At 39.4% G+C, this 14,390-nt stretch overlaps 1 protein-coding gene across 2 annotated transcripts in view; it reads right to left on the bottom strand.

Moving 5' to 3' along the window:
• Nucleotides 1-4,476: 4,476 nt before the first annotated feature.
• HGF (hepatocyte growth factor) overlaps nucleotides 4,477-14,390 on the bottom strand; it is a 72,875-nt gene continuing 62,961 nt past the window's right edge. For both annotated transcript variants that reach the window (XM_048501210.1, XM_048501209.1), the window contains exons 15-18: nucleotides 12,254-12,397; nucleotides 11,781-11,887; nucleotides 10,121-10,266; nucleotides 4,477-8,421 (exon numbers count right to left, since the gene is read on the bottom strand). In XM_048501210.1, the coding sequence (XP_048357167.1) occupies nucleotides 8,260-8,421; nucleotides 10,121-10,266; nucleotides 11,781-11,887; nucleotides 12,254-12,397 (559 nt within the window). In that variant the 3' untranslated portion in view covers nucleotides 4,477-8,259. The remainder of the gene's footprint in view (nucleotides 8,422-10,120; nucleotides 10,267-11,780; nucleotides 11,888-12,253; nucleotides 12,398-14,390) is intronic.

A 14,390-nucleotide genomic window follows, 5' to 3' on the forward strand; every position in this document is an offset into this window, starting at 1 on the left:
AAAAGGAGGAGGACTGAAAATGTTTTACAAATGTTTTAGGGGATTTGTGCAGAAAGGGTTATTTGCAAAAATAAATTTAGGAGGGGAAAGCAGGAGACATTCATCCCACCACTGGGCCCAGAGCCTGCTCTAGTGAAAGACCTGCCTCACCAAGTCTGAGGGCAACATTCTATCTGTGTCCTTTTCCCTCTGAACCTGCCCAAAGTCTTCACTCTTTCTCCATTTCACAGTTTTGTCTTCTATCCTCTCTGCATCGGTAGCACATACTTATTTAAATATTTATTCCCCACTTAATCTTCCTGAAAGCAACTTACACTGATAGAAAAATACAACTTAAACTAAACATTAAAAAAACCAAGCTTTATTTTTGCCAGTCCCCTCTTGTACTGGTTCCATCTCCATCTCTCAGCACCCTGAACATCTATAGCCTGCCTAAGCCTGACAAAAGTGGGGATGGAGAAATCCCTGCATTACTTCTGCCTTGATTCAGAGGTACATGTCAGACTTGACCTCAGGTTTTCCCACTTAAAATCAGCCATTTAGCTACAGTATACAGTTTACCGGTCTCTATGGCAGAATCCCCACTGAAAATTAAATATAGATACAACCAGGTTTCAAAATAAAGTGCACGTTTTTATTGAGGTTTCAACCTCCCCAGTTCCTATTTCGGTTCCAAAGAATGTGACAATCCCCACTTACACACAATCGGCTTGGAGGGTCTATCCTGATTGGCTGTCATGCTGTGTAGGGGCAGGAACTTTTTTGTCACTACAGTACGTGGAGCACATAAAGGTGTACATTCGATATGAAGTTTTTTTTCTGATTGACCCCTCGTGCCCACGTTTGAGCAGTTCCCGTTCTCTCATGCCCACGTTAGAGCGGTTCTCGTTCCCTCGTGAACATGTTTCAACAATAGTCTCAGCTGAGTGAAACAAAAAAAGCCGAGTGAAACAAAAAAAAGGCTGTACGCGCATCGTGCACAGCCCGCCGCGCTCTAATTGGCTGGAAGGCATTTGCGTCACTTTCTATGGTGGGAAATTTGAAACCACATTAGACCCCCCAAACCTCCCCACTGATCTGGATTGGAGACATGTTTTTTCAAAAGGTTCACATTCATGCAGGTTCGGGAAAAACACGGGATAAGGGCGGGAGCACCAGAACCGCAATGAATCTGTTTTCGGTGGTTCAGCTGTGGGGAGTTCTTCATGAAACCTGGATATTTCAGGTGAGTATCCCAGTATTAGTGGGCAGTGGGGATATCACCTATGACTCCACCGGTGTGTGATCAGCTATGAAAACCTTGTATGCCATTGTGATGGATAGCCTCTAGTTCTCTCCAGGCATTGTAAGCAAATTCCTGTCTACAAGGAGAGTAAGCAGCATCAGCCAATGAGAGACCATGGAACCTTTTGGGGGAGACGAGGAGAGCCAAAGAAAAGTCTGCCATTGCCTCCTATAGAGTTTGGGGAAGCAACAGAGATACAGAGAAAGCTACCAGGACATTGGTTAGAAAGTTAGGCTCTGCCCAGTGGGGGGAAAAAAGAACTCATGTACTTTATAAGAGGATACTTGACTTGCAATGTCCAATTTTGTAAATGTCCCAGTACCCCATGGCAGCCATTTTATAATCGTACCCACTACCATCCTCAAAGTTTCAAAAATAACTACAGGGTCATCAAAGAAGGCAACATTGAAGTCCATACTGATGAATATTAGAGAACCATTACAGTTTTCTTGGGCTGATTTTATAAGCTTTCTACATTGAACTGCCTTTAAATGGGGGCAGAGAAAGAGACCGGTTTTGTCTCTTGGTCATTAGTTACTCCTACAGCAGCTGTCAGTGGGAAAATTCCATCATTCCTAGAAGAGGTATTCCAAGTTCACAAAGGGATTCTAGATACAAACAAGGCACTGAGTGACACACACACACACACACACACACACACACACACACACACACACACACAGAGGCTGGTTCTGCATGGGCCAAAAACAACAGTGTGAAAATGGTTTAAAAGGGTTTAAAACGGTGTAAAAGGGTTTATACTCGTTTCGCCACCCATTTTCAATAATCTTCACTGTTTCTGGGCCCGCAAGTAAGAATCAGCCAGAGAGAGAGAGAGAGAGAGAGAGAGAGAGAGAGAGAGAGAGAGAGAGAGAGAGCACAAAATGTAAAGTTTAACAAGCAAGTGTTGGCAGAGAAAAGAGAAAAGTAATGCTTGGGCAATGAAACTGGGATGGGATATCCTTTTCTTTCAGAGAATGGCTGTTGTTGAGATTTCAAACTGCCTGAAACAAAACTGATCAAAGGTCAGACATAAATTTTCTAATGCAGACCACCTGGCTCTCTTATTATGCTAAGTGCACATGGAAAGAAACGTGACAATTAGTTGGGTGAAGGCAGGTTTATACCACACTGAAAACAAGGGACACTGCTAAAAGTATTAACACACTCCTGTGTTTTACTGAAGACAGATACATTTGTTCAGTAGCCCCCTATCATCGAAACAAATTTGACAGTTAAAACTTAAATGATCCATCTTTCCAAGTGATTTAAAAATACACTTTTAGCATTAAGCCATTTTACAAGCATAGTGTATGCAGAGCATTACTAAGTTCAGGCATATTCTGAGTCCTCTGAAACAATTTTTGAAACTTCAAACGTTATTGGGGTTATTATGCAGCAGATGATCAAAAGAGGGGAAAGGAAAACACAAAGACTTTCTCATTTTATATCCACATTGTCTTCTTTTGTATTCACCATTTTCTTCTTAATAATTTGCCTTCCAATTTCATGTGTTTTTAGCACAATGTGGCTGTTTTTAAGCTAAGTGCTCTCAACCAAATGAATAATACAATGATGGACCTTTCCCCACTTACCTTAAGCCCTGCGCTACTCCCCTCAAGTAGCGCGGGGTCCCCCAGCACTCCCCATGACAGAGGCGGCGACAGCGCAGCCGCCCCAACGCTGCCGCTGTCACGCCCCCTCAGCGCGCGGCTTCCCTGGCGCTCTTTTAAACGGCACCTTGTGATGATCCCGCTGAGAGCAGCGCGCGGCATAGGGGGGATTAAGGTAAGTGGGGAAAGGCCCGATGTCTGGGTAACTTCTAAAAGCTAATTTGTCTCCACGGAATCTGGAAAATCCAAGTTATCAGAAGTCCAACAATAACTACATGCATTTTTTTTGTGGGGGGAGGGAATGATTTTTATTTCTGTGCCTAAAATAAAGGAGTCCAGATTTGGAAGTTAGATTGTCTTTCAGTCAATTGTGATAAGTTAACAGCAAAAGCAGGTTGGGGGAAAGTTGCACTTTGCCCTCTTTTGGAAAGTACAGGGCTTTTCTGATCTGTGGTGACATGAATTTGGGAGAGGGGAAAACACATCTTCAACCAGAATTCTGAATTTTTCCAGAAACTGACTAGTGTACCATGTAGTGTACCATGTCTTTAAACACCAGTCTCATATTGTCCCAATAATCTCTCTGCTTCAGTACTAGTGTTAGAAGTCTGGAGTGACATAGAAGGAATCCGCTGTTATACTACTGCCTTCTGTTGGGAATTGGAGAAAGGTCACTGTAGAAAGGAGCAAGAGTAAGACTAACTCTAGTGTAATATTACTAAGAATCACAGGATGGAATCACATTTAATAAGCATAAGCGTTTATTGTCATTGTGCACGCATAACGAAATTTACAATCCTAGTACAATGTAGTGCAATGGCTTCTGTATTGCCAAAGATGACAAATGAAAAGATTTTGAACAGATCTACATGTTAAGCATGTTTTTAATTTGGTGTTTTTTAGTGTTTTATGGGGGAGGGTGGAGGATGTCTGTATATATTTCATAAATTAAAAGTTTAGAATGGGATGGAATCAATCAACAGATTTCATTTGGTGGTGGAAAGGGCCATCCAGTTGCAGCTGACTTATCTCAACTGCGTAGGATATTCAAGGCAGGAGACATGAGATGGTCTGCCATTGCCATTGCCTGTAGCAACCCTGGAATAGTTTGGGGGTCTCCCATTCACATATGTAACCAGAGGTAATTCCACATGTCTTCCAAGATCTCATGAGATCAAGCTTGCCTGGGCTATCAAGGTCAGGATCAATAAAAGTGTGCTGTTGAGCTCCATCCGATTCTTGGTGATCTCCAGACATGAGATTTTTTACTGTTTAAGGATGGGTTGTTTTGTTTGGAATACAAGTAATCTCATCCTTTGGCAGTTTTCCTCACTAAAATGGGCCAATGCAGGATAGCCTCAGTGCAGACAGTCAACACAGTTTCTGTTGTCTTCTGAATAGGCAGTTCCACTCTCCAAAATTAAGGGAGGGCCTCAATTAATGGCTCACCAACTTAGATTCTGCCAAACACCCTTGATACAACTGCTACATGTGCTCAGCAGAACTTAAATTTATCCCTGAGACATTTGTATCATTTCCATTCAACTCAAACATTTCAAATAATGATATCATACAAAATTTTGATAAAATATTTTATTAATAATAATAAAGATACAAAAATACCAACTTTAATGGGTAGTGATGCCCTTAGTTACAGTATTATTGGTAAGTCAAAACTGTTGCATTAAAAGGAGGCATCTGTTTATATAGAAGCATATTGCAGAAAAAGTCAGAGTTGCATTTACAGCAACCTTCAACCAGACTGGCACTGTCAAGAAGAAATTGAGGCTATAAAGACCTTCCAAACAGTAGCAATGTACTAATGAACATGTAAAAGGAAGGATATTTTTAGTATGGCAAGATATGTCCTATAATCAACAGACTCTCCTGCCAGTAACCTTTTCATTTTTTCCCAAGAGGACCACCTGACCTATAATAATTTTTTTTGTAAAAGGTAATATAGTTCTGTACTGACATTTCTCTTGGTTCACATGGTAAAAAACCTAAAACACAAAAAATAAAATGTTAATAACTTAAAATTATTAGAAGTCTACTTTAATAATTTTTTCTAAGTAATAAATGTTTTATTTTTTGTGTTTTATGTTTTTACCATGTGAACTGCTTAGAATATTTAGAATAGAACCACTTCTTACATATTTTGAGTCAAATTCTACACTCAGAGTAGTTCAATGGGTTCCAAGCAATGGGAATTTAATTAAAATTTCACCTTCCACAAAAAAACTTGGTGCTTTCTTTCTCTAATATCTGTTTATCTTAATACAGTTCCATGTTCATTACAAGTGCACAAAAATACTTTGTGCTAAGACAGAACAGGGCTGCCACTAAAAGCAGCAGCTACATGTTGACTTCTCCATCCCATATTAACATATGTACCATTTATTTATGCTGTAGATTTGCCTGCCCAATACATCTCATTGCTAATGCTTGCAGGAACAGCAAATGCAAGATAATGACAATAGCATTTAAGTTACATTGGGAACTCAATATGAGAATGTCATTTTGAGTGGGAACCTCATGTATTTTTTAATGGTGAGAATCAGTGCATATTTGTGCAGAAACGATGGCTTTTTAAAAAAATTATGCTTAATTTATGAAGTCAGGATCTGGCTAGATCCAGAAGTCATTCATAACCAGATTTTATTGCAGGAAATATGCTGGCTTTGTTGAATTCTGGTCTGGCCAGGCATCTTCGTAGTTTGGAAGTGTGTGAGGTCATTGTTGGGGACCAGATTACATTTGAACCAGGATGTCCATGTTCATATTTTATGGAAACCTTCAGTTAAGATAATAATTTAACTTCAAACCATAGTTTCAAGATGCTGGTTTGATGGAGCCCAGGTAACCACACTGGGTTGGATTCCGCTAAAGTAAATGCTAGGAGACCATTTGACCACCCAACAAGGCTCAGTTGGGGATTGTGGAAGCTGAAACATGGAGTGGAGGTAGTAATAAAGGGAGGAACTTGAAACATTTGAGTAAAAAAACTTGCTAGATCCACCCCAATTAGGGGGTGACCCCATGTTCAACTGCATTAATCCTGGCTAGTTAAACCAGTTCCTTATTAAGTGTGAACTAAGCTTTAGTTTTGCCTTTTGCTGTGTATCTCATCCTAAGAAGTCCCACTAGAGAAAAGTTTTAGCACAGCCATAAAATAACATGGACACAATCCAAAAACACACACCATTTTTTTACATATAACGGGATCTCATGTGTATCTGGAATCTGCTCTGTATTTTAAACTACTAAAGCAGCCAGAGCCATAGAAGAAGTGTTTCTTCCATTGATGCACTTTTTAAGGATTACCAGAAAAGCTACCTCAAGTAATGATATCTTGCTTGATAGTGTCCACCTGTGAGAGTGCTGCAATTGTAACCCTTGCAGGTAAAGTACCATTGGTACCAACAAGAAATATTCACAGGAATAAATGAAGCACAAATTCTTTGCCAAATACAATTCATTCTCCCTTTATGTGCTGTTCAAATTCCTTCACTACACAAAGGAGATCAAGGCCAACTCACATATTCATTTTTCTGTCCCCAGCAATCAAAATTTTTTAATTCACATTTACATCCAAAGACATAGGCTAGTTCTGCAATCACAGAGGGACTTTAAAAAACAGCTCACCTTTGAACTCACAGAGCTACATAAAATGTACCGGTAGTTCCACCAATGCCTGACAGGAAACTGTTTTCAAAACACAAGTTCCTGCCATGATCCTAAGTATCCTTTTAGATTCTGGTTCCTAATGTGCAAAAATGCCCCTCCCCCCATTTTTCTTGATGATACTCCTGGGAGTAAACCTAGTCTTCCATTCAAGTAAATAGATGTATTTCATTCTTCTGTGTGAATCAGAACCAGTAGATGATTGGGACAGAAAAGTATTATGTGAAGAAGGCCAGAGACGGCCTAATAGGCAAGCAATTACAGAAGTGTTAATTATAAAGTTCATACAACTCATTCCATTCTGCTCAGAACAAATACTTTAAAAATCCTTACACATTGTCTAACAACCTCCCCTATATATATTTATATATAAACATATATTGTCTTCTGCACAGCAGAAGTTTATAATATTTTACCATCATTTTATTACACTGAACAAAACATCTGCACATATAATACAAAATGCCTGCATATAGTATAGAGAGGGTACATAAATCTTGAGAAAAAAATGCAAACTTTTCTATTCCAGCCTCATTTTAGTCTTCAGTGGTGAACTTCACTGGTACTTTTATGAATCTAGGTAAATAAGTATGTGTGTGTTTAAAGGGAAAGGATAACATTTTCAAAATATCTCACAACTTGAGCCATAACCTTGTTAAATTGAATTCAATTCATGTAGATCCACCCGCATTGGTTATAGTCTCATCAAACTGGTTTAAAACCAAGAGCTTTTTAAACTGAGTGACTGGTTTGGTAGGAATCCACATCTTGCTTATGCACACAATACCATCATGGTGTAAGAGATGGAAAATTTAGTTTCACAAACCCAGAGCTGTAGAGAACTACTATGGATCTCTAGACAAAGATCTGCCCTAATTCAAAACAATGGCCAGAATCCAATGTGGCCACCTAGTAGGATTTCTGACTTGTTTCCTCTGAGCAACAGGCATTCCATGCTGTACCACAATCTCAGTTTCCACAGAGTTTGCCCATGTGCTATTCAAAACAAGCAAAAAAAAAAAGTCTCCTTGAACCTGTACAATGAATGCTTTGGGCCTAGACCCATGTATATGCCAGGAGTAGTCCATCCCATGCTAGTTGAGCCATCCATGAAGTCCTGCAAACTTGCATGCATCAAAAGTGTATTGAATTAAACAAACATGATATTAATAATGACTTCTAAACTGCAATAAGTTTATGTTGGAGATTAAAATGTAATTAATTTAACTTTTAAGTGGGAGATGATAGATTTCCAGTTGAAAAATTCATGCATCAATTAAGAGGCTTAACTTAGGTAAGAGGAACATTTTAAATTAAAATGGCATTTATGTCTCAAGGACAGGGTGAATTAACCAGCAGCATATATAAGAAATCAAACATTCTAAATCCACAGAACACATCATAATCCAGTAATTGTATGTCAGCAATTTTGCTTTTCCATTCAAGTATCTTCAGGAAATAAGTCCCCCTACTTGCTTATAACCACAGCTCAAATCAACATATATATAAAAACACCAAAAGACAAAACGAGGAACATCCATAAATATCAACAAAACTTGACTATCAAGTAGTAGTACTTCTCTTTTTTAAAACTGAGGACTTGTTATTACACATCGATTTCATACTTCCCAAAACGTTCCCACAATTGGAATTCATTTTCTTGGATGAAGCATTCAGCTATGATCTGTATGTCATTAAGATTTTATGTATCCATCTGAAGTAGAAGGCCACCCGGACAAAAACTGAAGGTCGCTTGGCACATCCACGCCCAGGAACAATGACTCCCACAACTATTTTAATCCTGTTTTGTTCACAGACCAATGGACCACCATAATCCCGCTGGAAAAAGAAAATAAAAACAAATAGCACACATAACACAATTCTATGGAGCAACCCCCCCCCCCGTCTTATAAGATGCATCCTGAGGGATGCCATTAGGCAAAACATCCATCAAACCTATTATAATTTCACAGGAACCAGAGGGAGTGTCTGATTGCAACTGAGCCTTACACCATTGAAATCAGATGTGTTTCTCCACCACCACCACTGATTTCAGCATTTTATCTTGCTGGCTGACCTTGAGTCACTTACCAGAACTCAGCCTAGCCTACCTCAATATGTACATAAGAGCTGTCAAGTCTCAACTGACTTATGGTGACTCCAGAAAGTGACTTTCAAACCAAGTGAGAAGTGAGGTTGTTTGCTATTGACTTCTTCTACAGAGACTTCCTTGGCAGTCCCCCATCCAAGTATCAACCCTGCTTAGCTTCTAAGATACAATGAAATTGGACTATACTTTCCGTCCCAGCTTACCTCAATGGTGAGGATAAAAAATCTTGGGAAAATCAATATATGCTGGGGTCTATGAAGAAAGAGTAAGATATAAATCTAGGTTTGAATTCAAATTACTATTAGCAGTAGGCAGAGAACCTTTAGTGGTAATCCACCAATAGCTGTAAGTGGAAGCTGAACACTATATCTTTAGTGAGATGCCTCACCACAACCATTATGGGTGGGGTAGAAATGGGTTGAGAAAAAGCCACTTGCTCATATTGTCAAGTCTCACCTACTTTCCTTCACCTCAGCTAGTGCCTGCTGACCACTCCCAGCAGGGTGGAGAGAATTAGTCAGTCACACTGGACCTGGGAGATGGGGAAGCAATAGTGAAAACTGAAAGCACTAAAGGATGAGCTGATACGTTTGATTATGTGGCCATATTGTCTGATGGCCTGCAGAGCCTGGTAAGTAGGGACACCATGGACGTGCCATCCAGGCAGAGCTCCTGTGAGGGGAATTACACTTGGGATCCCGAGGGAAGGCTTCATTTCATTTGAGACGCATGTGCTTCAGACAGAGGCAGCTGTTTTTTTAATCTCCAGAAGAATGTCAGGTACCAACGCCTTGCAGTAGTGGAAGAACTATGATACATTTGATGCATTTTAAGTACTGCATGCATCTACTAATGAAAGTTTACTTTTCCACAAGTGAAAAAGAAATGCACTTTTGGATCCAATCTCTAAAAAATGTTAAAAACCCAGGCCATCTATGGGATCCTCATTAAGTTGTGTTGAAAATTCAAACTACGATTAGTGTTTTAAACCCACCATTCTTTATCTACTACAGGCCAAAAGTTCCTCCAAGCAGAGCCAACCATAATTTCTTTCAGGCTGGTACAAATTTAAAACATGCCTCTCTCCCAATCTTATACTCTGTATACAATTTAATGACACTCGCAGTTCCATTTGATTTCCAAAATACGACAAACTCGTATCATGGAGCTTACATCTTGGAATAGGCACCCTAAGCCCCAATAAGGCTTATCCATTTTGTTCCCCACCCATGCATTTTTAGACCCTTGGATCTGAAACAGAAAGCCCCCCCATCTTCTTAACCAAGTCATATGTAAATGAACCATGAACAACCCCAATATAAGCTTTCTGCTTATATTGTAAGTTAAGGTTTCTTGTTGGTAATGCTCACTGAAACTGAAATTTTAGATAAAAATAAGTGTTTGTGGAGTTCCATCATCTTTACTTACTTCACAAGTTCCACTGCCAGCACGCTCAGCTCTAGCACACATTTCTGACTCTTTCATGACCACCCTTCCTTTAAAACCCTGATTACATTGTTCGTTTCCCACAATGATCATATTTGCTTCTCGAAGAACCCCATCAAAGAAGGTGTCTAAAAGTGAAAAAAGAAACACATGTCTCACATGCTTAATCAATTCTCTGTCTGTCTGTCATACATTTATATTTATTATTGTATTTTTATTGTATTATATTTATTATTGTATTTTTATTGTATTTTTATTGTATTGTATTTATAAGATTTAGCTTTTACTGTTTTATCGCAGCTTTTAAAGATTTTGCCATTTTATTATGTTTATTGTTGTACACCGCCCGGAGCCCCTCGGGGATAGGGCGGTATAAAAATCTAATTAATAAATAAAAATAAATAAATAAATACACACAATACATTCAACTATTCATCCCTGGAAACAAAGAACATATTGTTCTGGCAACATCCCCCCTCCCCCTATTTCTGAATCTGTATTAATTCACATTAAGTTAAAAAGATGCTTTGATTAAACATCATTATAAACACAAGTAAGTGTAGAATTTAAGAAAAGACAGAGATCGACCAAACTGGCACTTCATCATTAGTACATCTTAATAATTAATTCTCAAAATTGGCAATGCTTTTCCTAACAAGGCTAATAGCAGCCCGGGAAGAGGAGAAAATAGTTTGGAATAACAAAAGTGACAAGTGTTCAGTTCAAATTCAGTTCAGCCCCACTTCCTTCCATTGGCTACTGATAGACTTTTAAAAGGATGGGGAGAGCTGATCACAGATTTCTAGTGTCTTATTTAAGTTGGCTCAAAGTTCTCAGCTTTCAGTGAATATGATTCCTAAAAAAACTTGTGCTGAACATCATGGCACTAATGAACCATCCACAACACCATGGGAGAAAGAATTTTTTTTGCAGGCACTGCAACTCAGGGTGAGTGCATGTAAATTTCATTCTCAACTGCAAACATGTTGATAACATACAAAATACACATTCAAGGCTAGATTTTGTCACCATTAAGTCTTCTTGGTCGGTGAAAGGTAACAGTAGACTGTGGGCATATCCTCATTTGCTGCAAATCCACTGCTGCATCTTGCATACACAATAATTTTGCCTGCCTTGCAATCCTATACTGAGTTGTTCCGGTTTAAGCCTGTTGAAATCACCAAGCTTAGACTGGAATGACTGCATAGGATTGTACCTCTGTTGAATTTTTTCATGAAATTCTGTAGATGTTCTCCCTGAGCAGAAAACACCAAATAGCCACTTCATTTACTTTAGATGATAAAAGTTGATTTAAAAAGCAATTTCTTCACCAGCTCCAAAATTCCAAGACGCCCAAAATCTGCATTAAAGTTTCTGTGAACTCCAGACAGGGAACAGAACCCACACATGTGCATGTGAACACCATCTCCCCCTATTCCACATTTTAATAGTCTTTTGGGAACACTATTTATGATTTCCCTTGGGTTTGTCCAGTTTATCACTATGTGGCAACTTTATCCAAAGCAGTAAATGGCAAGCCTCCCTATGAATCACTCCCACACATAAAATGCATATAAACTGGAAACTCAGAGAATTGCCCACAGACATCTCTGTTTTCCATTTTAAAACCAAACTCTCTTACCTCCCGTGTGTCCCCATCCATACACACTACAAGTGGTCCCTTCTGGAATGGTACATCCAGAAACAGACAATCTGATGATCCCCACTGCCTCACTGCTGACTGCTGGTCTACAAGGGGAAAATATGCATACCAAATAAAGCAGAGACAGGCATATTCTTAAAAATAATTCCCTTTATAAAAATTGAATTCATACCACAAAGGAAGTGACAATTCCCACAATCATATTTCCTGTTTCCTGAAAATTCCTAAATTTGGAAGACTGCATACAGAATCTTATACCACAATACCCATTTATACCATTTACAGATCCATCCTTTTCAATAAAACCTGTGTCTTAAGCCCTTAATCTTCACTCCTAACCCAAATAGATCTTAAAAGTTGTGTTCTTGCATATTCTTGCTATCGTCTTGTTATTTCTTTTTGAGAATAACATTAAGGCCCCTTTGAGTAATCCTTAAAATTCAACCACAAACCTGGAAAGTTTCAGCAATACTAAGTCTGAACCTTCAGGGCCATATACCAGCTGGGATATGTTCAGGACTTGTCTGTGTTTTTCTTCAAGTGCTCTTTCCACATTATGTATTCCAAGCCAGGCTTGATAGTCTTTCAAATTGAACCTAAGGAAAGCAGAACATGTTGGTGCTTTGAATAAGGTAGTCTCAGTTCACATCCTCCTCCTTGGCACTCTTTCCACTGGCTACTCAGTAAGGCTATTATAAGCTAGATGGCTACAGCTCATTGTAAATGAAATATGTAAAAGTCCTGTCAGTGTGAAGAGTGACAGGGGCTGTCACCTTTCCCTCCTGACGGCCCTGGACACCCTCACCAATCCTTACTTTTATTTCCCTCAAAATTAATTGGCATTTCTCTTTGATGGAAACAGCCTCTGTCCTGTACACTTCTCTCAGTGCAATTGACTGATCTGCTCTGATGTCACAGCATTTACACAGGTGCCAACCTCCAGGAGGGGCCTGGAGATCTCCCAGATTTACAACAGACTTCCAAACAAAAGAGACCATTTCCCTTCAGAAAATGGCCTCTTTGGAAGGTGGATCTCTGTCTGTCTGTCTGTCTGTCTGTCTGTCTGTCTGTCTGTCTGTCTGTCTGTCTGTCTGTCTGTCTGTCTGTCTGTCTGTCTGTCTGTCTGTCTGTCTGTCTGTCTGTCTGGATTTGATTTATAGCTTTGCTATATCCTCTAATCTCCAGGAATTTCTTAACCTGGAATTAGCAACCCTACAGGAAGGTCAGTTGCTTGCACTAGGCATTCATGGCCCTCAGAGAGCTGATACAAGCAGTATGTGACACTTCCCTCTCTGCTTCCAGAGGCTCTGATGTCACTCAGATAGAGGCAGAATGGGATGTGAAAACTGCCATGGAATAAGGTAAGGAAGAAGAATAAGAGTTTGAATTTATACTCCCTCCTTTTCTCCTGTAAGGAGTCTCAAAGGGGCTTACAAATTCCTTTCCCTTCCTCTCCCCACAACAGAAACCTTGTGAGGTAGAGGGGCTGAGAGAGTTCTCAGAGAACTGTGACTAGCCCAAGAAGGAATGTAGGAGTATGGAAACAAATCCAGTTCACCAGGTAGGACTCCACCACTCATGTGGAGAAGCAGGGAATCAAACCCAGTTCTCCAGATTAGAGTTGACTTGCTCTTAACCACTACACCACGCTCGCAGAACTAAATGGCCCTTATGGCAGGAGCTATGGCTGAGCTTGATCTTGGGCTTTAATAGAGATCAGCCCACCCAGTGGAAACTGACTTGGTAAATTAAAGAACCAGTCTGCCCCTAAGGCTTTGTAAGGCTGGGACAATCTCCAAAAAACATGAAATGGTTCGGAAACATTAAGAAATCACACTTAGCCATCTGCCCTTTTGCAATCTACAGTTATGAAGGTCTAGAAATTTTTCAAATGAAGTGAAAGCCTCTTATCTGCAGTCAGTCACATGGATTTACTTTGTTAATGTGTTTGACATAACAACATTACTGCAATCATTTCAAATCAAAACTTCCCCCCTTTCTATCAGCTTGAATCTTCTTGATGTTATCTCTAATGAAATGAATACATGCAGGAGATTTTTCTTTCCTGGGAGGAAGGAGGATCATCAACATTAATACCATGGATACAACCATTATATTCTGCTGCATTTCCATTAAAAAGGCATTCCAAAAGTTAAAACATGCTCCAGTAAAGTAGACCATGAAACCAAATGGTATGACAGGAAAGGAAGTCATTTGGATGGAAATATCTTTGAAACTGGTTTGTGTTAACACTTTTCATTTTTTAAAGTATATTTTCAGTTCTCATAATATCCATTTCCTTTCATAATATGCATTTCCTGATTTCATTCACTTCTCAGTGTTATTCGATATTTAATCTGCCTTTTTAAAAACGTGGCATGGCATGATATATGGTTCCCTTCATTCTACTCTGTTCTCTCCTCACAACCAGTGAATAAGGTCAAGCTGAGAGATAATTTACATAGACAGATCACCCAGAGGGCTTCCAGGCTGACTAGAGATTTGAATCCAAGCATCCTGGGTCCTAATTTGACACTGATACAGAAATACTCAGTGGTCTGGAAGGTACATGTGGCTTTTTAATATGCT

This window comes from Sphaerodactylus townsendi, linkage group LG06 (genome assembly GCF_021028975.2).
Source record: "Sphaerodactylus townsendi isolate TG3544 linkage group LG06, MPM_Stown_v2.3, whole genome shotgun sequence".
Lineage (NCBI taxonomy): Eukaryota > Metazoa > Chordata > Lepidosauria > Squamata > Sphaerodactylidae > Sphaerodactylus > Sphaerodactylus townsendi.